This window comes from Tachypleus tridentatus, chromosome 10 (genome assembly GCF_004210375.1).
Source record: "Tachypleus tridentatus isolate NWPU-2018 chromosome 10, ASM421037v1, whole genome shotgun sequence".
In the NCBI taxonomy this organism is placed as follows: Eukaryota; Metazoa; Arthropoda; class Merostomata; order Xiphosura; family Limulidae; genus Tachypleus; species Tachypleus tridentatus.
This window is the reverse complement of record NC_134834.1, coordinates 151,202,778-151,227,057: the sequence shown is the minus strand read 5'-3', so window position 1 is coordinate 151,227,057 and position 24,280 is coordinate 151,202,778. Positions and strand designations below refer to the sequence as shown.

At 34.6% G+C, this 24,280-nt stretch overlaps 1 protein-coding gene across 3 annotated transcripts in view; it reads right to left on the bottom strand.

Moving 5' to 3' along the window:
- Positions 1-260: 260 nt before the first annotated feature.
- LOC143230636 (vesicle-associated membrane protein 3-like) overlaps positions 261-24,280 on the bottom strand; it is a 37,331-nt gene continuing 13,311 nt past the window's right edge. For 2 of the 3 annotated variants that reach the window (XM_076464501.1, XM_076464502.1), the window contains 4 exons: positions 20,788-20,866; positions 17,659-17,738; positions 15,984-16,035; positions 261-4,145 (listed from right to left, as the gene is read on the bottom strand). In XM_076464501.1, the coding sequence (XP_076320616.1) occupies positions 4,126-4,145; positions 15,984-16,035; positions 17,659-17,738; positions 20,788-20,866 (231 nt within the window). In that variant the 3' untranslated portion in view covers positions 261-4,125. The remainder of the gene's footprint in view (positions 4,146-15,983; positions 16,036-17,658; positions 17,739-20,787; positions 20,867-24,280) is intronic. The other variant, XM_076464500.1, reaches the window with a different exon arrangement.

The following is a 24,280-nucleotide window of genomic DNA, read 5'->3' as shown; positions in this document are numbered from 1 at the left end:
TTTGAAACTCCACTGTAAGGTTTTGTAAATTATGTAAAAGTTAGGACTTGTAATATGAAGTTAGTAGGGTAATAGAAGTGACATAAAATTAGCAGTCTAGACTCTCAAAAAAACAAAAGGTTGATTGCTACCAGAAATCAGTAATAAGTTGAAAAGTTAAAACTTTACACGAGTGTTTGTTAATATGGAGATAAATATGTTTATAAGTTATTATATTAACCTCTGACATTTAAACCTAATAAAGCAGGCAAAGATCAGAATTGTGTCAATGTAACTTTATTATATTTTGACAACGTTAGGTACATCACATCACCTTCAAGAAGTACTGGTATATCACATAATAGTTATATTCATACGGATGTAATTTATACATATTTCTACAGATAGTTTACAGATCCTAACAAAACATCTGCAATAACTTTTTAAAATCATTTCTTTAAGATATAGATTAGAAAGAAGTATTTAAACAGATATAACACCTATGTAATTTATAACTTTATCTTTCTAATTTAAGATCAACATTTGATAGATTTTACCTGTAATTATTACACCTTTACATGAAGAAAGTCACAATAATTATGAAATTGAAAATCTTAATAGCTGCACATGCAACTGAAAAAAAAAGTACAATACTAAAACAAGTTATTTATTGAAATAGTCTTCAAATAAAATTTAACGAAAGTAAAATCATTCAGAAATATCAACCATAAGGATATGAAATAGGAACACCAGCCTAGAAACAATCAAAATCTGAGCAGAAAGATAAGAACTATTAATTTATATTAATTTTTCTACTGATTTTGGATGATTTATCACACAGCCATTTGTGGTAACATTGTTTATATAAATTACTTCTGTTTTTGTCTATTTCTTTGTTGTGAGAATGAAATTCCAATATGGAAATTATTTCTTATTCTTGCTAGGTGGGTTGTTTTGATATGTTTCTAATGAAACTAATATGGGTTAATTATCAATATCATTTTCGATTGGCTAATATTTCAGTGTTGTTTCATTTCACCTCCACAAGAACTTTATTGTATCACATTATACGAAACCCTTAAAATATAGAAACATTAGAATTTTGAAGGTTATCATCATAATGGTATAATCTGGAATTAAAAACAAGAATTATTCCAACAAAATTGAAATGATTGGACCTGTGAATGATATGATGAAACATCTAAATTTTCAGTTAAAGCAAAATTAAATTATTCTTACATTTTGACCTGAAAATAAAATTTCAAATATTACACATTAAAACTGAAGAATGTGTTAAACTGTACACGTTCTTTTAACTTAATAAAGTAAATAACAAAGAATTGAGAATTTTGTCTTGCTAAAACTTTCAAATACAAAATAATCTGATACAAACATTTCTAATAATGTTAGGAAAATGTGTAAGTTCAAAAACCAATTAAAGACAGAAATATAAAACCCAGTAACTCAAAAAGTTTGACCTTTGTTATCAGATACAAATAGGGAATAATATATTTTGTCTCTGATGAAGAAACACCCACTTTTTGAAAGTGTTCAGCCTAAAGTTTTGTATTTTTGTCTTAAGGAATTCTAAAAAGATTTTAGGATTTTATACCTAAACACTGAAAAAATGTATACAATTCATCTTATAAAAAAAACAACAAAAAATAAATACAAAAATAAATATTTGTAAAAAAAATATATAGAAAATTTATAATTGTGACTAGCATCCTGTTTTACTTAAAACTCTTCTATTAAACATGATAATTTCTAAACTTTATCTATAATGCTTTCCTCGAGATCAAATATAACCCAATTAACACGTTGGCTCCTAAGCCTATTTTGCTGATACTTTCCAGGGTCCCTCTACTCATTTACAATTATTTTTTTAGAAAAAGTGTTTATGTGGCTGTTGTGTCCCAGCCAGTAAGTGGTCCTTCAAAAAGAAAACAGAGCATGACTCACCTGTGGGTTGTGTAGGAGCCAATGTGTTAAAGTCATATATGTCACAGAAAAGTAACAAAAACTTGAATCTTCAACAGAGGAAATAAATTTGATTTATCTTAAAAATTTATTCAAGTATTTCTGTTTAATTTAATTTTATTAAACATTAAATAACTTCAGTAAACTTATACATATCAAGAAATGGATGAAACAAAGTTGAATTATTAAGGAAGGAAAACTTTGATACATCTTAAAAATTTAATCAACTATCTGTCATGTTTAATTTAAATTAATTAAACAATAAATCATTTAATCTATTAATTTTTAATTCTATATGCACACTGCCCACAGCAGAGAATTAAACCCCAAATTTTATCGTTGCAAGTTAATAAACTTATTATTGACCAACTTATTTCAGAAGAAAATAATATACCCAGAGATCTAACAAGTAAGAAACTTAATAAAATTTGCACTGGCTGTTAAAATTGCTTTACTTTTTCTTTCCATCAGAGACAAGTAAGTTTTAATAAAGTATACAGACACAATGCAAAAATAAATGTTATGGGAAACAACCAGCAAAGAGAACCAAGAAATACTAAACTTTCTGTTCAATTTCAGTACCAGAGAACCATACCAAGATATGACTTATCATGTAACTTCCATTTCATAATACATTCTTCTTAGCATTGATCCACTAAACAACCAGGCATGTTTACAACTAAATGGCCTTTGTATTAGGAGGAAAAAATGTGAATGTTACACAGAAGTAGTAATTTAGTTTCAAGACTGAAAAAAAAAAATAGCTTCATTTCTTTCCTTACAAAATAATTGTATAATATCTACATATAATTCTTGTTTAGTTTCTAAACTGGCTGTGTAAGATTATAAATATAAAATTTAAAGATTAGAAAGAGTCTGCTTAAGTTGTAATGAAAAATATAACTTTTATTTTAGAAGTAACTGTAAGTACTGTTTAACAGAAAGAACTCTCTTCTACAATTTACAAAATGCTAAAGTGTCAAAAGATCTTAATAACCTGGTCTAACAGTTCTGATGTATAAAAATAGTTGCTGTTGTGAGATGTCTGATCAAGGTAAGTTGTGAAATAGGGCACTAAGAGTTCTGTGACTGTAAAAGCTATTCTGAAAGTCTTTTGGCAATTTTACAAAATGCTGAAAGAACAATACAGCAGCACTTATAAACATCACAATGAACACTCTAAACCTTAACTGTTTTCACAGTTACTTCAAAGAGTGTTTTAACTAAGACTAGCTATTAGGTCCTAATATACAAAATAATTATCCTTAAATAATTTTCTTTTTAATATAAAAAAACTATTAATTAAAGGTTATTAAAGGAAACTTGTGAATTTAAAAAATGAATTTTGAACACTAAATTCATGCTTTCTCAGCTTTGGTATTCACACAAATATTAAGTTCAAAGGTTAAAAGTGTTCAAAATTTAGTAATGTATTCTTTGCTGCTACACCTTTCATGATCTCTTAATTTTAATACATTTGTTAATTAACTTTCTTAAAACTTGAAGTGTTGATGGTTCTGTTTCATATACAAGAAAGTATTCTTAGATGCCAAATATAAATTACATTTGAGTCCTAAAAAGTACAACCCTGAGTATTGGTGTTAATAATGGAAGTAGGTCAATTACAGAGAATAAAATCAAAACAAAATTATGTAAGTGTCAATTAACTTCAGAAACCACAAGTCACATGTTAAGTGGTACAGGTATAGCTATTACAACATTAAATAGTTGAGTCCTTCAAAGTATCCAGATGTTATGCAAATAATAAGATCTGTTCAGTAACAGAAAAAAATGAGGAATGTATGTTACTTCAAAGCCTCATTAAAAGCCGAAAGTTTAAAGAAAAGATTGCTTTAAAACATAAACAGATATATTTTTAAAATATCCTAACGTTAGCATTTTCTCTTCTAAAAAGTAGCATAGAAATAAGCTTAACAAACAAACTCTTGGTGAGAGTTATAAAATGCTACATTTCTAGCATCCCTAGGATGTAAAGGGCTGGATCAAACCCTGGATCGCCAAGTCAGATAAGTTCACAAGTAACAATACACACGTGTAAGACTGAACAGGCTAATCTGACTAAGAAATAACACAGTGCTCTAGGAAGTTAAACACAGTCTGCTGTAGGTGGGATGAAAATACTGGTCCTGCATGTAGAGGAGGCATCTAACCATATACAGCCCATACTGCAAAAACAAGACAACTTAACCTTTAATATGGCAACATTAATAATGATGTCAATATTAATTTTAAATAGTAACTAAACAGTTTAACATACAAGTACTTTATGATGGATTAATTCTCACTACACTATGCATTAACAAGGTCATTACTAAACATTACTGAACTGATTTTTAAACAATGACATATTAATAACTACTGTATTTTACACCTGGTAAGATGCTACATCATGGAAGATGCACCCTCATTTTGGAAAGAAAATTCAAAGAAAAAAACTACTGACTCATTAACCAACACCTTAATGTAACCTTGACTTTTTTTTCAATCTTCTAAATAAATACAGTCAAATACATCATATTCTTCACAGTATATCAACAGTATTAGTTACATTCAATGTTTTATGTTATTGAAAATACTTGTAATTGGTAAATAACGAGATTACGATCTCTATGAGAGACCATTTTGAGTAGACCCTGAGCTAACCTCTTGTCTTAACCCATCACTTTTGTCTTTAAAAATGCATCGGGTTTTTTAAGGTATTTTTAAAGGGAAAAAGTGTGTCTTACAGGGGGTAAATTATAGTAATCCATGAATAACATATATATTAAAATACTGATCTTTAGAAATCTAGTTATAACAATGTAATCCCTAAGCATACCATGATGCATTCATTAAACATGTTATAAACATAACCAATAATATATATAATAGGCATATATATTTAATAGGTAATTTCTAGACACAGCTACTCACCTATAAAGTGACTTCTGGACATACCTAGATTATAATTTTCCTACACTGAAAATGTACTTTTGAAAAGTACTTACCTCCTCTCACATAAATAACTATTATTGTTCAGTACTCCTATATGTACCAATAAGAGTGTGATATACTCTGGTTATCCATGTCACTTCCTCTATTCATTTCTACCAGATCATCACTTAACGTTTTAGCAGAAAATGGAAGAACCAGGTTTAAGCATGGAGAAAGGGTGGGAAGTGTGAGAGGTGGGAAGTTATAATCAAAAACACATTTTCAGGATAGGAAATTATAAATTCCAATATGGTGCACTACCTGCACTCACATAATTAGCTAGAATCACACATTGAATAGGTGGAGGGATTCATGTAAGGGAAAGAAGCAGGAATCCTTTGAAAGGATCTGACAGATGAGACAGTCAGATTCTAAGATCTGATATGGGGAACTGTATCACTTCTGAACCTAGTAGTTTTCCACCATTGTAAAAAGATGTCACATATATGAGTGAAAAACAGAGAAGCATATCCAAATAGGAGTGAACCATGGCCAGAAAGTGAGCCAAACCATGTAATATTTATGAAACACAATCCAAGAAATTATAAAAGAAAGTAAAATGAAAAGAATATGTCCCTAGCTGTGCAATGGACTATAAATAGTAAGTCAACTACATCGAAAAGTTGGCCTTCAGGTACTGACATCCATGTGGAGGTAGGAAAGAGGGTTATACCATTGGTAAGTCAATTGCATCCAACAGTTGGCCCGCAGGTACCGACATCCATGTGGTGGTAGAAAAGAGGATTATCCAAAAGTTAGCCTACAAGTTGATTGGTTGATTTGGTGCTTTATGGCACAAAGCAGCTGACTATCTACACCATACATCTGGTAAAATGTTAAGATTAAAGAGTGGGCATCTGGAACAGGAACATGTCAAAGGAATTAATGTCAAGAATAGGGACATTACCGAGTGTGAGCCCAAGTGCTATGAGATAGTAAAATGTTCTTGAACAGTAACGTGAATAATAAATTGTATAGTTATTGAGATATTCAGGGGTAACATAAATGCTTCCGTATTGACTTTCACTTATAATTTTGTAGGATGTCTTCTACTAGATTATCTACATTTTTTCCCAATCAAGAAGTAAAAATAACTGGACTATAATTTTGAGGGCAACTTTTGTCACCTCTTGAAAATAAAAGTAACCAAGAGGGGCACTCAGTAGATTGCAGCATCGATCATGTTTGGCTTTAAAAAAACAAAAAAATGTGTCCGTATTTCCATCAATATGAACAAACACACACAATTTTCCACAGAACAATGATGATTAATATTCTATGTAAGTCTTGACGACGAGAAACACTTGGAATAAAAATTTATCTCAGAACAGCTAGTGTGAGTATTAACACTTTTATTGATAAGCATAAAACAAAGTTTTGGCCTTCCTTGGTCATCTTCAAGTCAAAACATTGCTCTCTGCTTATCAGTAAAAGCGTTAGTTCCCATACTAGCTGTTTTAAGGTACATTCTTCGTACGTTCACAAAGTTTCATCAAACTCTGATTACTTTTGATTGAGTTATGGAGCAGAAATAGCGTGAGAAATCAGATGCAATGTTAACAGACAAATATTTTTTTCTTCTTAACCTTTTTGTGGCCTTTATATTTGACCTTGACAATCAAAAACTAATCACTTCTAAGTTGGATCATAGTCCAAATGTTTTTGAGAAATCTTGCTGACAAACACATGTGGTGAAGAAGGTAATAAAGTAATTGGTTGGTTGATTTAGTGTTTTATGGCACAAAGCAGTTAGGCTATCTGCGACTAACATCCGCTAAAAAGTTAAAGTAAATTTAGTAAAATTCATAAAAGGAAATCAAGGTAAAACAAAACATAAATAGCATAAAACAAATGTTTACATCTATTCTACAGTAGTAAGAGAAAAACTACAGTAATACAAATTGTAAAGGGCTTTCTGCAGCATAACTGTAATTATCATAACTTGCCAGGAAGACTAACAGGTAGGTACAAAAACTACCATCAGTCACCTGAAGTTGGCCTTTTCAGTCCTGGTTCAGAGTTATTTAATGTTACGGCCATTTTCTAATTTCAAATCGAACTACAGACATTGTGATTCTTAAAAGGAAACCACATTAAAAAAGGTTTAATGTATAAATTTAAAACACTTAAGTGACATTAAAAAGATTAAGGGCCTTTAAAAAACTAAAAACTTTATCAACGTGGACAGTGTCACCATCACCAATAACACTGTCTTATGTTATGGACAAACTTTGGGGCCAAACAGTGTTAAAATTGTGCCATCATTGAGAGTCATAACGATGGCAAAAAAGTAAAATGTGGCTTATAGTGATCTCAGTGTTACACAAACTACACACTAGTGCATCAGTTTCAGGTAAAAGAAAACGATGGGTTAAAAAACTGTGACCAATCACCAATAACACTGTCTAATGTTATAGACAAACCTTGGGACAGAACATGTTAAAGAGAAATGGACCAGTCAGTTTTGAATATTAGCGAGAACAGGGTGTGAACCAACGTTAAGTGATTCCAGGGCCAGTAGAGAACTACGCGGGTCAGTATAAATAGTGCAGTTGGAGTACTGCTTAGCTTCTATGTGATCCAGGGCAAGAGAAATGGCATATAGTTCAGCAGTGAACGCAAAAGCTGTAGAGGGGATTCTGTGCGGAACCACTGAACTGCAACAAACCATGGCAGAGCCCACAGAGTCACCTGATTCTGAACCATCTGTATAAATAGGAATAGAAATATTGTTCAAAAGATGTTCAGTAAATAAAAGATGGTACTTCCAATCAGGAGTATCTGCTTTTCTCAGATGACTTAAAGAAAGGTCACATTTGGGGACTGTAATGAGCCATGGTGGGATGGGCTGACCAGTAGATACTGCAATGTTATCCAAGGACAGACCCAATTCATCAAACTGCACCTGGATACAAAGGCCAAAAGGAGCAATGGCAGATCATCTGTTCTGAACAAGTATGACCCACCAAGGAAGGAAAACACAACCCCACGTAAGATGCTTTAATAAGAAACGAAGTTTCGAAGCATATTGTAAAGACAGTTGCTAACTGCAAAGGTGCAAAGAAGGTTCATGAGACTATGTATAAGCTCTAAACTGGGGAGGTGCAGAAAGCCCCAGTGCAGAGCCAAAATCCTTGATGATGAATGGGGTCCAGCATCTTTAAGGCTGAGGGTCTGGCAAAGCCATAGACCAGTGATCTATAGTCGAGTTTTAATCGAATAAAAGCACGATATATCTTTAGCATAGAACATTGACTGCTCCCAAAGTGGTGGTAGAGAGAACACAAAGAATGTTCAGTGCTCTTGTACATTTAACCTGCAGCTGCTTAATGTGTGGTATAAAGGTTAGCTTACAGTCAAAGATAAGCCCCAAGAACTTAGTCTCAGGGACCACAGGCAGCACAACTTCACTGATACAGAGTTGAGGATTAGGGTGAATACCATGTTGGTGGCAAAAGGGATGCAAACGGTTTTAGAGAGAGAGAAATTAAAGCCGTTTGCTGTGGTTCACTTCAGTACATGACTGAGGGCAGTTTGTAGCTGCCACTCAATATATCTCATATTCAACGACTGACATGAGATGTGAAAGTCATCAACATAGAGCCTGCTTGCAATAGTGAAAGGGAGTTGTACAGTGATGGCATTAATCTTTATACTGAAAAGTGTGACACTCAAAACACAGCCCTGAGGGTCTCCAAGTCCCTCTAGAAAAGAACGGAAAAGTGTCGAACCCACACAAGGTTGAAATCTCCTGTCCATTAAAAAATTTTAAATAAAAATGGGCAAATGGCCATGTAACCCATATATATGGAGGTCTCGCAGAATGTCATACCTCCATGTTGTGTCATAAGCCTTCTCAATGTCAAAGAATATTGATACAAGATGTTGTTGTTTGAGATTGACATTTCAAGTCAAATCAGGTGGTCCATGGTGGAGCGCTGTCGTTGGAACCCACACTGGGTGGGTGAGAGGAGGTTGTTTGATTCTAGGAACCAAACAAGATGAGCATTAACCATCCTCTCTAAAGTCTTACAGAGACAGCTCATCAAAGCAATTGGACAGTAATTTGAAGGAATCTTGGGATCTTTCCCAGGCTTAGAGAAAGATAGGACAATAGCCTGGTGCCAGGCATCAGAAAAACATTCTCCTGCCAGATCCAGTTAAAAACAATCAGAAGAATATCAAGAGAAGCAGGAGAGAGATGGTGCAGCATGTCATAATGAATATCATCAGGTCCAACAAACGTACTGGCAGACCGATGAAGGGCCATTTTTAGTTCCACCAGGGTAAAGGGACAATTATAGTCAAAGAAACAGTCAGTTCGAAAGGAAAGAGGTGATCGCTCTGCCCGAGTCTTGATGGCTAAGAAGGTGGAGGAAGAAGCAGAAGTGCTAGATACCCAGCAAAAGCTTTCACCTAGAGTATTGGCAATGCTCCAGATATCAGCTACTTCCTGGCCATCAGAAAGTAAGATCGAGAAGGGGACAGAATTGTATTGCCCACTGACCTTTCAAATCTTGTCCCATATGACTTTGGAACTGGTGGTAGAAGATATGCCAGTTGTAAACTTAATCCAAGATTCCTTCTGGCTTTGACATCTTATCCACCAAGCACATGCACAGGCCTGCTGGAAAGCGATGCAGTTTGAAAGTGTGTTATATTTATGGAAAGTATCCCAGGCCTGTTTTTGAGCCTTCCATGTTATGTGGCAGGCAGGATTCCACCACAGACAAGGATATAGTGGAAAACGTGTTGAGGTTTAAGGAATACATTGAGCAGCTGCTTGTATAATACAGTCAGTTACTGCTGCCATACAGTTGTCTACTGATGGTTGACATATGATGGCAGGATCAAGTTCTACAAGAGCAGTGAAAGAGGGCCAGTCTGATTGGTCCAGCTTCCACCGGGGCATGGGGGTCAGGTGGCATCAACAACGGCCAGTCTCTCTCAAGATTATAGGAAAATGATCACCGCCTCATGGATTATTGACAACCCTCCATGAAAAATGGGAAAATAATGAAGGGGAGTACATTGAGAGATAAATAGCAGTAAAGGACTGACAAGGTGCATAGAAATAAGCAGAAGAACTAGTATTGAAAAGAGAAAGGTTGTGATCAGAGAGCATACACTCTGTAGAGCAGCCCCTTCTATCAATATCAGCACTTCGTCAGAGGGGATGATGACCATTAAATGCTCCCAGGACTAAAAAGGAAGATGGCAACTGTTGAATGAGAACATCAAGGTTTGATTGATCATATGTCTCTCCAGGCAACAGTTAAAGAGAACAAACAGTGATGGTACAATCTGAGGAAACACAGATGGCTATGACCTACAAGGGTGTGTCAAGTGGCAAAGACAGGGTGAGTATATGCTGATCAACCAACAGTGTCACCCTTCCATGCACTCGTCCATCACACAGCCTGTCATTTCTGTATAAAGAAAACCGCCAGAAGGTGACTGTATCGGCAGGTTTCAGAAATGTTTCCTATAAGGAATGACATACAGGATGGTAGGAAGTAATCAGAGTTTTGATGTCATCCAGATTAGAATGTAAACCTCTACAGTTCCATTGTATCATGGTGGCCATTTTTATTTACGTGCAGGCGAATCGAGTGGAGTTTACGACCATGTCTTTTTTTTCCTTACTTTCCTTATTCGAGGGAGGTCTATCAATCTCCATGGATCCTGCAAAGACAGGGTGAGTATATGCTGATCAACCAACAGTGTCACCCTTCCATGCACTCGTCCATCACACAGCCTGTCATTTCTGTATAAAGAAAACCGCCAGGAGGTGACTGTATCGGCAGGTTTCAGAAATGTTTCCTATAAGGAATGACATACAGGATGGTAGGAAGTAATCAGAGTTTTGATGTCATCCAGATTAGAATGTAAACCTCTACAGTTCCATTGTATCATGGTGGCCATTTTTATTTACGTGCAGGCGAATCGAGTGGAGTTTACGACCACGTCTTTTTTTTCCTTACTTTCCTTATTCGAGGGAGGTCTATCAATCTCCATGGATCCTGCCCTGGGTCGATTGGGCAGGTCTTTGCTGTTGGAAGAGGATTCCATTGAATGAGAACATGAATGAATGATCATTTTGCATCTTGGGGTGGGAGAAGATGTATCTGACAAAATACCTGTACCCAGAACTAAAGGAAGTGGATCTTGGGATTTCTTGGAATCTATGTAAGGGACAGAGATGGGTGTTGAAGTTGATTCATCAAATTTTTTAACCATGGAGGTCAAAAGACTTTTCATTTGTTTGGAGAACGATGTTTTAGGAGGCACAGAGAGATCTGTCTGCACTCCCACAGTAGCTGTGGAACAAAGTGCAGCAGCATACATCTGAGATGAGGTGGTGAACAGCAATTTTCGAGTCTCAGGATAGGTAATGTTATGAATCTTTTTCAAACGCTGCACCTCTTTTTCTTCCAACCATTTCGGGTAAGAACAAAAGTAGGATGGGTGAGAGCCATTGCAATTGATGCAATGAGGGTCTGTTTCACACTCACAGGCAACGAGCACATGTGACGGAACCACAACATGATGCCTTCAAGTGACCAAACCGTTGACACTGGAAACATCAAGAGGGTTTGGAATGTATGACTATACTCTGCAATTAAGATAACCTGCCTTGATGGTGGCAGTGGATATGATGATGTAAATGTCAGAATGAGAATATCGGTCAGCACCATAATTCCATCTTTGCGAGTAGAGGAGTTGCAGAAACTCCTTGGGTGGAGAAACCAGCGAGAATCTCAGACTCTGGGATGTTCTTCAAATCCCTCTCAACAATAATTCTTCGTGATAAATTCAAAGTAGCATGAGGTGTAACCTCTACAGGTATATCCCCAACTGCCTTTGAATGCAACAGGAGTTCACTGTGTTGTGATGTGGATGTTTCCAACAACATGTCACCAGATTGAAGCTTCTTTACTGACTTTGGAGAACCAGCAAGTCCCTCTAGTCCCTTAATGAAAAAGGGAGACATGTACCCTAAAGGTTTGTCTGAAAGTGAGTGCAATATAAGAAAATGAGGTACAACAAGGGGTATGGATGGCGATGATTGCTGCTCAGAATCTTCAAAACATGGTCATATACCTACAGACTTTTTTTTCACTATTTTATTAAGATTTTTAAGTGGAATATCCATAATAAAAAAGGAAATTTCAGTACCCACTAACCCCACCCACCATGAAGCCCTATGAGAGGATGCACTACAATGTCAAATAAGGACACTGCAGCAACGCCAGGGTTTCGTGAGCACTACACCCAAACACCAACGTCAGATATAATGTCCACAACACCTATTGAGAATGTCCAACACTGGTACTTGGTTAACCCTAGCCCAAGTTGACTAGCTGATTGACCCAAGGAGGCCACCCCAAGGCTGCCTGTCTACAGGAATTCAAGGCCAAAGTGGTGTGTTAGGGTTGGACCCCTCAACCACCAGGATCCTCTCCTCCCCTTCACAGGTTGCCATGCATGGCAAACACGTGGGTGGATGTTTAGATCCCAGAGGAGGTAAACTGAAACAACAGAACCTTCCCTGGGAGGTTCCCTCACCAAGTACAGGAATCCACACTGAGGGGCACTCAGAGAAAAAGGAGAACAACAGAAGAATAGACAAATGTGTAGGTCCAATTATGGTTGAAAGCATTAATAGTCACAGCAAGAAGATGAAAGATCAGAGATCAGAACCAAAGCATTTTGTAGTTAGGAGATGTAGTTTAAACATCAATGTGAGGAGTACCCACTGAAGTCAAAACTACTGGAAAACAAAAGGACTGAGAGACCACTTTATCAAACAAATGTTGTTTGGAGAGAAATTTAATCCACGACAAGAGCGAAATTACCAAAAACATGATAAGCAATGATAGGAATATCAAATGTATGGACACAAAAAGAAGATCCAATGTACAAATACTAAGGGATGGAAAATGGGTGCCAGCCTGGTGATTGAGATAAGCAACCACTGAAGTCAGAAAGGATCATTACCAGACAATTTCTAGCTAGATGGAGAAAATGAATAAAACCATAGCCTACAGTGAAAAGCTCTAGGATGTTGACAGAATAAAACTTTTCAGCTGCAGACCAAAAACCTCAAACCTTCCAGTTGGAACCACCTACACCATCCATTCCCAAAGGGATTTGTACATGAAAAGTGGAAAACTGGAGAAAGTAGAATGCCAACCAACATCCAAGTCATATCTAAACACCAATCAACGACAAGAGTAGGAGGAAAGGTAATAAGAGCCAACAAAGGATCCCTGCAAATTTCCATTAGTCATGAAAAGCCCAGAAAATAGCCCAACCTAAGAAGATAAGTGCTAACACAGAAGATAGCATCCCCTAAAATGATACAACTTTGTTCATTGTAATCACATAAAAGATACATCAAACAAACTTGAAGAGGAGAATAGTGGGCCTAACTAAGATGTGTAGGAAAAGAAAAACACTCAAATATAGAAGACATTGGATAGGTCCAGTAAGGATTTCAACTTGACTAACAGTCCATTATAGCTGCCTTGAGGAGCAGTTAATAAGAGTAGCCAGCAAACTCCAGTTCAGAAAAACTGAACATTAGTCAGTCAACCACAGAAAAAGAAAAGCATAACCCAAGAGCAAATAAGTGACAAACAAACAAATACTCTGAATGCTCAACAAATTATATAGAGCCGAGTCTGAAGGGCAGTGTATAAAACAAGGAAATCATTCCTTGGAGAAGAAAGTGAAGAGAAAGTCAGAAGTGATGAAATATCAAGATATTCAAAAATCATGGTTAAAAATCACTCCATGGTAAAATGGGGCAGATTAAAACTTACAATGATGTAAGTACATACTCCTAACCTCCAGCTTTGGATGAGGACAACAACCAGTCTGGAATGAAAGCCTTGAGAAAGAAGATAAACAGGAGGAACAGTCAAAATCTTGTACCTCCTCAGAAGGTTGGTGGCAGGACAGGAACTTTCTGGTACTGTTGGTGACATGCCCATGAATAAAACAATCAGAGGGACAGGTTGATGAGGACTGGATAAGAAACGAACATGGGCGTGTTGTGGCTACAATTGCAACAAACGTGCAACCAAAGAGATTCTAGAGCCTGAGATACAAAATCAAAAACATGTTAAAAAAGAAAAAATGAAGAAATCCCAAGAAGAAAGAAGCAAGAAATATATTCAGGACAAGGTCACAGAGTGATCCAGAAAATGCCAACTGCAGTGTAGCCACTTGTGTGCAGATAGAGTCAAAAACAACAAACATACCAACATGGGAGCAATAAAGAATCACAAAAAACAGGGAATGAGATAAAACATAACAAACCTAAGAAATCATGTAAAAAAATGACATACTAAGCCTAGCTGATTTTGCAGAAGGGGTAGTGAAAAAATACAGCAAAATCCAGTAGCGTAAAAAGGTGAAATATTCATAAGCCTAAACAGGTTCAATTTGTTCAGAAGGATTAGTGGGAAAAGTTCAGGAGGAGAAGGCTGGTGGAAATAAGGATCAATCTTATGAAGGATGATGGGAGAAAATGTAATGATGAGACTCCACCATCTTTAACCTGTGAAAATAGTGTGAATTAGGTTTGATAATAAATGGGAACTTGAACCTCAAAATTCATTGAAGAAATCTGCAAATGAAACAAAATTGTTTGATGTAAAATATGCAAGTGTGAGAGAAAATTAAATACAGGAAAATTCAGTTAAAAGATTTCTTCAATGTAAAAAAAAACACCATTAAAATCATAATTCAAGTAAGGAGCACCAAAAGAGAAAAAAAAAAATCTAAACACAAAGAATTCCAAACCAAAAGGAACAGTTTAGCAGAATTAAATAGAGGGAGTCACATGCATCATGAAATTATGATGCATTCTCATAGGTGGAGGGTTTCTACATGGTGATTTCTATGAGAGATGGACTGGAATCAGTAAATTCCTGTGTAGAGGAGATAGAAATCTTGTGACATATATAAACGTTTTTTGCATGTAGAAGGCAGAACTAAACAATAATAGTTATTTATATTTGTGAAGGTAATGTACTGAAACAGAATGTGATCATTGGTAGGCATATTTACTTATTTAGGAAGTGGCTTCTAGATACACCTACCTATTTGTGAAGTGATTTTTAGATACAAGTGGATTGTAAATGTATACCTACTTATTCATAAAGTGATTTCTAGATATACCTGGATTATAAATGTTTTACTAATTCATGAAGTGATTTCTAGACATACCTAAATTATAAATGAGATTGTTGTTAAGTTTACCTACTTATCTATCATGTGATTTCTAGGCACATCTAATTAGTGCTTGCTGTTCTAATATAATTAATTCAGGATACATTTATATAAGCAAATGAACAAAATAAATATGCCAATAATACAGATAATCTGAGAAATACAAAAATTATATTGCCAAAGTAGACTGTAGATTGTTATGCACTGGACCATTAAAACAAGTTTTATTACAAAAAATCACAGTTTTTAGTCCACAGACAATAAGAGTGTTAAAGTTCCTAGATTCTCTGAATACACAGATATATACATTTATTTATGTTGTTCTGCTGTTCTTTCCAAGTTCCCAAAGTTTACAATCTTTTAGGTAGCAATTACATGAACACTTAAGTTTATAATATATACAATTTTCTTATAACGATGAGATTCATGGTTCTAAGTAGCGTAACAAGTAATACCTTTTGTGTTTTGAAAACAAAAACCTATAACAAGCATCATTAAAGTCACTTTCACTAAATCATATTGGCTATAATATTTAGACATTTGTTTAGACTTTTTTAAATTCCAACTTAAACATACAAATATGAGCACTATTTCATGCTACTATGTGTACTTAAGAATAATTTAACCTTCCTCACTTGGAAGATACTCATTCAAATTACATTTATTAATTATCCTACTTGTGATCTGTAAATAACCACTATACAATATATATACACACACACACACACCATGAACAAAAATTCCATCCTACTACAAACAACTCTTAGTAAGAAAGAACATTTATTTACCTGTAATTATCACCACAAAAATTACACCAATTATGACCATTATGGCAATCATCTGAAACAGGAACAATACTACTGTTATCCAAACTTTCCCACCACATAAACCAAAAAATACCTAATCAGCCAATTTCTTCTTCAACAAAGAAATATAATCAAACTAAAAAATTAGAGAAAAACTCCTTTCAGTAATGAAATGCATTCCACAATTAGAATGATAACAACTTTAAATCATAAAATACAATATAATCCAACAGAGTGAAAAAATGTGCAATTTATTATCAACAAAAACAACCAGTTCATCAATAAGTTGTATCTGTTTTCATAAAATAAATATTATTTGATAAAACAGTTTACAAAACTGGTATTTTCAAAGCCAGTAAAACAAAATTAAAATATTAATTTGAAGATAATATCAATTTCTTTTTCTTTTTTTTAAATAAATGAACCAGTGGGGAGGTATAACAAAAAGACTTTACTTCTGGTAAAAACACAGAATTTAAACAAAAAACTTGCTGTCTTAGACTTAACACAATTAATAAATTTTCTTTCAAAATACATCACCCTTGAACAACTATATCTAAACACAATGTATTTTTAAACACCTTCCCACCAATGTACAGAGAAACGTGCTTTTTTGATCAGTGAGCCAGTTCATGTTCAAACGGTAATATTTAGTTTTCCAAATATGATGAAATGTTATGTTCTCTTTGTAGATAGGTATTTCATGTTTACTAGTGCAAAGCTACTAGGCTATCTGTGCCAAACAAGATGTAGTATACTATAATGGTATATGGAAATTAAGGTAAAAATATGTAAAATTAAGACCTGCCAAGAAGACTGAAGCATTAAGTTCAAACTTGCTGTCAGTCACTTGAAGTTGGCCTTTCCAGTCCTGGATTCAGGCCAAAATAAAAATTAAAATGTGTAAAAGAAATCATGCTAAAACAGTATATAGTCCAATTAAAACCTTAATGGCTCTTAAAAATGTAAAAATATAAGTGAGGTGGGCAATATCACCTATGACATTTGCTAATGTCAAGGGCAAACCTACCTTAAAAATATGTTTAAAATGACGTCATCGTTCTTCGTTGTAACGACAGCATGATAATAAAATATGTAGGATTGTGACCTGAGTGCCACACAGACCACACATTGGTGCATCAGTACCAAATAAAAGGAAGTGGTGAGTTATGTTCTGTATCTCAGTCGAAGATTAAAACTCATAACCAAGTGAACTACCCTCTTTTTAATAAGTAGTAACTTGGAGATTTTGAACAAAGCTACACAATGGGCTCTCTCTACTGTGAACACCACAAATGTCAAAACCCCAGTTTTAGTATTATAAGCCCTTAAGACTTACAACTGAGCCCTTTAGGAGAGGAGTGTTTACTTATAAATGTAAACAGACATGTTACACATGGAGCATTACTAAACTTTATTATGTACCACATCATCACTGCTAGTAATTAGACTTTAAGGTTTTAGCATTTTTTAAAAATTGGTGATGAGAAAGTGGGTTTAATAATCACTACAAATCTGTTTATTTTTCACTTTTGCCAGCTTACTAAACAGTCATTACATATAATGAATGCATACATCGACTTAACTGGCTGTTCAACTCACTAAACCTAACATCTAAGACTTCAGGTTTACAAAAATATTCTTTACTAAACCTCACCTTCAAATTCTTCCACCAAAATTTCCTTTTTAGTTTCCCAGCATGCTGTTCAAACTGTGAAGCTCCTTGCTGTAAGGCATCTGTAAGGAAACAGTTCTTATTAGCATGACATCTTAATATGTATAAATTGGTGAATGTTCACAACATGTATATCACAATACAACTACCATGTCATGTAATTGTCCCAATGTTCATTATCTTATGATTTAACTACAGCATTCAAAATTATAACAAAATTAAATAAGCTTGGAACCTAAAGTACTTTCTAAAACAATTTTCACTGCATTCAATAGATGGCACCAGCAGTCAGTGAACAGCTGAGTTCATTCTTAATTAATAAACTTAATAAACCCATTATCAAGTGTCAACCCCTAATGAAATACCACTGCCTATGGTGTTTCTGCTATTATCTATAATTGACACTGATATGCAAAGCTTTATGACAATCCTTCTTAAAGATTTATGACATTTGAAAATTCCAGTTTAAATAACTATAAATCTGCAACCTGTGGGATGAAGGTGCCTTTCATTGAAACTCCTTGTATTTGTTAGGAACAAAACACCTTGACAAGTAAAACATACGTGACCTGTAAGAATCTGCTTAATAAGGAATAGTGATAATGGTCACATAGTTATCAAAATACCTGTTTACTAACCCAAAAATATCAGTCTTCCATAATTATTACTTTAACAACTTTTTAATTTTACCAACAGCAAGAACAGTGAAAATCAAAAGGTTTCCATTGTTTAAATCTCAAAGTCTTTAAATTTATCTTTACATTCAATGGAATCAATAAAGGATAAAAACATATTAGTTCCAGTACTTTGTCTGACAATATTACAGTATTTGTGACACAGTTGACATATAGGAAAACCCACTCATCCTATTGGTTATAAAGATGTTTATTGGCCACATAAAGTTAATTATGAGTCTTGGAAGATTGATAAAAATAAATGGAACTTAACTGGTAGGTTTCACAAATTCATTTATATCTTAGCAAATCAAAAAGCATGAAGTTTAAATTTTATAATCTAGATTAAAATTATGTACAGATTGTGTTTCTAATTGGTTGAAAATTGTAAAAAACTACTATTAAAATTGGAAAACTCAAAGTGCAGATGCATCATATAGCACACAATAATGAAATGTGAGAATTCTTTGAATATTTACTTTGGAAATTAAAAATTAAATATAAACATTTTAAATATAAACTATGTTTTGGTGTGAAGTTTATTGGCACATATGATATTCCATAATTCAATTTTATCAAGGTTGTAACATACGAAAAATGAGCCATCACCATAGTTAGAGTTAACCTACTTCACATCATTAAAGCTTTGTTTCTGATACAAATAACATCTCAACCACCACTGTTTCTTATGATGAATGTGAAATGGATGACAACTGCCTACTTAAGAAACACTAGTATAAATATATATTAGCAGTTTCTGCCCATTCCACAGTCAATACAACATGAATACCCTGCCTGTGGGCCAGCATGGCCAGGTGGATAAGGCACTCATTTTGTAATCTGAGGGTCACGGGTTTGAATCCCAGTTACACCAAACATGCTCATCCTTTCAGCTGTGAGGGCATTATATGTGACAGTCAATCCCAATAATCACTGGTAAAAAGAACAGCCCAAGAGTTGATGGTGGGTGGTAATGACTAGCTGCCTTCCCACTAGTCTGAAATTGCTAAATGAGAAACAGCTAGCACAGATAGCCCTCATGAAGCTTTGCCCAAAATTCAAAAACAAACAAACAATACCCTGTTAAAAATGTCTATCAAAAATGTAATTCTAAAACTTTCATAACCTTCACTCTGACGAACCCTGGCATTGAAGAAAAAGGCCTTGCTGACACTGACTATTGCAGATATAGTTGAAATAAAATTACCTATTTATTTTAAAATGCAGATAAAAACTCACTTAATAAATTATCCTGACAGTGCTCTACTAATGGCAGTAAAACTAAAATAACTTTAGAATGTATTTACAAACAAATATTGATTTCAAGTCAATAGTTAGGCCTCACTTCCAATACTGTGTATGCTTTAAGTCTCCTTGTATAAGAAAAATGTTAACTGATGTAGAAGGCTTAACAAAAGGTTACAATGAGTATTTAACATATAGAAAAGAAATCCTATAGAAATTGGTTTATATATATTATTTTCTTTTAACAAAAGGTGGCTAAAAGTTGATTTTATTAATGGCCTCTAATTTCATTCCATTGTATTCTGAAGATGAAAGGATATAACTTTACACACTAGAGTTCAATTAAAAGTTATTTTTCAACCCTAGTAATTGACTTATGAATTGTGCTGCCACTGGTAGTAGTAGAAACAAATACTTTACAGGTACTTTATAGAGAAATTATGATTTCTTGGGAAACAGATTGGATTTCCAATATAGTTTTACCTTGGGTTGATTGTCAATGAGTAACCTTTAAGTATTGAAAGTTCCTTTGTTGTCTATAATATTTTATATACATCATAATTTACAGTATTAAACAACTAAAGCTCAGTTATGTGATATTGTAACACCAGGCATTTACAGAAATTAACAAAAATAGTAATATCTTAGAAAGATCATAATCTCCACCATAACAAAAGATGACAAGTAAATAACCTTAGGTACTCATGAATAACTTACCTTCACAACTTCCAAACACACACTTCAAATTAGCAATATAGTTAAGTTTAAAAATTTTTTAAATCTGAATACTAAAACCATCACAAAAACACTGAATGTTTATGTGTTCCATTCTTTATCCATTATCAAGATAAAGAAACAAACATTCAGTTTCATAATTTTTACTTTAAAGATAAGTTATTGCTAATAAAAAGGTACAGGTTAAACAAGACCTGGAAATGAGATCATAATTAAATGGTTTTGAAAAGCATTTATACTGATTTAAACTGGGCAGCACAAGACACTATGTTATGTGTAGTACTTTGGACTCAGTCCACAAGTTTGGTGACAATACTTTGGACTGCAAGAAGAATCATATTAAAAAAATCCTGTTTCATTATATTATCCAAAATAAATTATGAAAAAGTTACTTGGTTATGCTACACATTTCCTTGGCTTATTTATCAAAAATATACATAGAAGAAAGTATTCATACCTGCACGGTCATCCAGTTCAGATAACTTTTGGTCTCTTTCCAGTACTTTCTCCACATTGGTACGCATAATATCTACTACCTGAACAACCAATAAAAATAGTAGTTACAAAAAATATCTTATCTGTGTTGTTTTTTTTTAAATGTTTACTTGCTTTGTTTCTTTGACACCTAAAATCACTTTAAACACTTATGTTTGTTCCTTGCATTTTCCTGTAACAGACTTGACTTTCTCTTCACCAGAAGTTTAACAGGTAATAACACAGATCAGAGTGAGTACTGTTAAAACCTAAACCTTAGGTTTAGTATTCCATCTTCAGCTTCCATTCACAAAATAACATTTTAAAAATAACTGGATTTTTTTTATTTAATAAATATTAAAATTTCTCAAGGGTTTTAACATCTGAGCTTCCATTAGCCATTAGCTACATCACCACTGGCGAAAAGAAACAGCCTGTGGCTAAAAAATTTAGTGTTGGTTTTGCCACAGTAGCGAAAAATAATAATTTTTTGGTCTTGGATGGTTTTCCTTTATTTATTCTACTCAAGTTTAGGTCCTAACAGCTTTCATGGTTTTTATCGCCATCCATGCCATTAATGATGACAAATGACCAGAGGTGCCCCCCAGCGAGTTGAAGAAACAAGAAACATCTTTAAAAACTACCACTGACTGTAATCTATATTTTCTTTATATATGTATTTTTATGATTTCAGGGATATGACAACGAACAAATTAACTTTTAAAAAAAAAATTACTCATCTGTGCTAATGATTTCTTTTATTTTCATTTCTTATGCTACATGTTTGATTCTGCCTGTGGTACACAAACAGTAATCAGTGTAAACCTGACTTTGATCAAACCAGCATATGGTCTGTATCAAAGTGGAAAAATCCAAGTTTCGTTTGACATGTGTTTGAATTGAGATCATGACAACTCCTAGATCAGATAAAAAGACGTCTAAACAGTTAGATAAATCAAGTTTTTTTCAAAAGAAGGTCAAAGCAACAACACCAACTGATGGTGGGAAATCCACTTCCAAAAGAAAAGACAGCTCTGAAGAAACTGAAGCTTGCAGCAGTGATCAGACTGTTGGTGTGAAAAAAAATATATGCCCGTGATTTTCACAGAGTTGTTAAAGAAACTTGGTTTTCACAGTTTCCTTGGCTGGAACATGTTTCCCAACAAAATACATTTCATTGCAAATTATGCATGGACAACAAGAGGACAAATATTTATGCTACCACTGGGAAAACTGCTGCTAATCCTAAAAAAGACGACACGGTGAAGTATGCACGGTCAAAAGATCATCACAGTGCAGTAGCATCACAAGTTTTGAAGAAGGACATGTCAACTGCTGCTGTGAATGTGTATATGGGGTATAAAGGTGGCATTCAGGCACATAAGGCCACATTAATTGTACAAGCAAAGGAAGCCATCCCAACAGTGAAGTTTCATTCCCTCCTTTCACTACAAGTATTCAGTGTAAGAATATTCTTCATTCTAGTATTAATAAGATACTTTGTTTTCTACAGTATTTTCTTGAAACAAAAGGCAATTTGACAATTTTCTAAAAGTGAAACATTTTGAAAATATCTATCAAAAATTAAGTAGCTAGCCAACTCTTCCAAATATCTTTGCTTATTACTTTAATTGGTGGTCTTATTTCAAAACACAAGTTCTTATATATTTTTTAACAGAGAGTGACCTCTCTAAAGAAACTACAGACTCAGTCACAAAGTGGAACAGAGAGCTTCATATACACCCACAGCCAGTCTCTGGATGATATGTACAGTGCCCTAAATCATGTAGTTCAGGATGAAATGCAGGTAGACTTTCAAGCATCGCCTTTCCCATTTTTTGCTCTTGAAGCAGATGAAGCAACTGATGCAGAAAACACCTCTATACTGATAATTTATATCAGGTATCTTTCATCATTAGGTGAGGTTACAAGTCGATTCCTTGCTGTGCGTGAGCTGACCCACACTGGGGCTGATTCTATCTACAACACAATGCACTCAGTCATGGCAGATCAAGGATTGTTTGATGTTGACTTGGTTGGACTTGCAACTGATGGTGCAAATGTCATGGTGGGAATAAAAACAGGTGTTGCTACAAAATTTATGGAGGAATGACCCTGGATAAATACAACTCATTGTTTGGCACACAGATTACAGGCAGCAAACCAGGTGCCATACCATGTGAAGTACATTTCAGTTTTGAACCAGTTTGCAAAAAGCCTGAAATATTCTCCCAAGTTGTGTCAGGTTCTGGAAGAGAGCAAAGCATTGCATGGAGAGAAAAGCAACAAAATCAAGCAAGTGTTCTTCATATGATGGCTCTCTTTTAATTATTCCATCCAAGCAATAGTCAATTGTATTGCATCTGTGATAAGCTGCCTGCAGGTTGTAGCAATGGAACGTGGTACTCCAGGACGAGCCTTGCTACGTGGTCTAGTCCAGCAAATGTCATGTTACAGCTTTGTCATGATGACACATTTTTTGGCTGATGCTGTTGGCATTCTTGGACTTTTGTCAAGATCTCTACAGACAGCTGATTTATCTTATGATCAGGCTAAAGCAATTATTGATGAGTCAATTCTGTCAATTTAGTCGCTGGTACACATCCCTGGTCCTTACACACAGACTGCACTGAAGGAACTCCCACAAGCTCCTGATGCCAGTGGTTACACTTCTTACCGAGGCCATGACATCAAAGATAATGATAAACAACATGAAAAGTACAGATCAGCTGCTGAGTCATTTCTTGAAGAGGTGGTCACAAGACTACAAGTAGCATTCCCAGACACTAACATCATGTCATTTTTTTCAATATTTAGCCCATGTCACAGCAGAGCAGTATCTGATGAGGATGATCTGAAGAAACTCATCCAGCACTTCTCTCCCTTCGTCAATGAGGACGAGGCACTGACTGAATGGCTGCTACCAAGGAACATAATGGAACAGGATGCTCACAAAAACAGAGATATGAAGAACTTCTACAAGGAATACATCCACCAGAGCCATCAAACTTTTCCAAATCTGTCTCAGCTTGCAGCAATTGGATTAATAATTCCAGTTACATCTGTTGACTGTGAGCAGGGAATTAGTAGGTACAACAGCATTAAAACAGGAGCAATCTGTCTGTGACCAAGACAGAAATGTTACTGAACATATCCATGGAGTCCAAACCTTTAGGTCATTTTAACTTCAACTCTACATTCAGATACTGGGTCACTCACAAAGACAGACGTGGGTACCATTCCCTGTTGAAAAAATGTACTTCAGAACCTCAGGTGTCAATTTCTACCACATCTTCTGTTGAAAATGATTTGGCTGAAGAGCTGCCATTGCATTTATCAACTTACTAGTCATGCTACTGTATTCTAGTTTTTACTCTTTTTTTTTTTTTGTTTCTGTGTTATTTTGAGAAATGTGTCTCTTTATTTTCCTTTTTATCATGTTTATTTTATTATTTTGTTTTTTTTTTGTGGGAAAG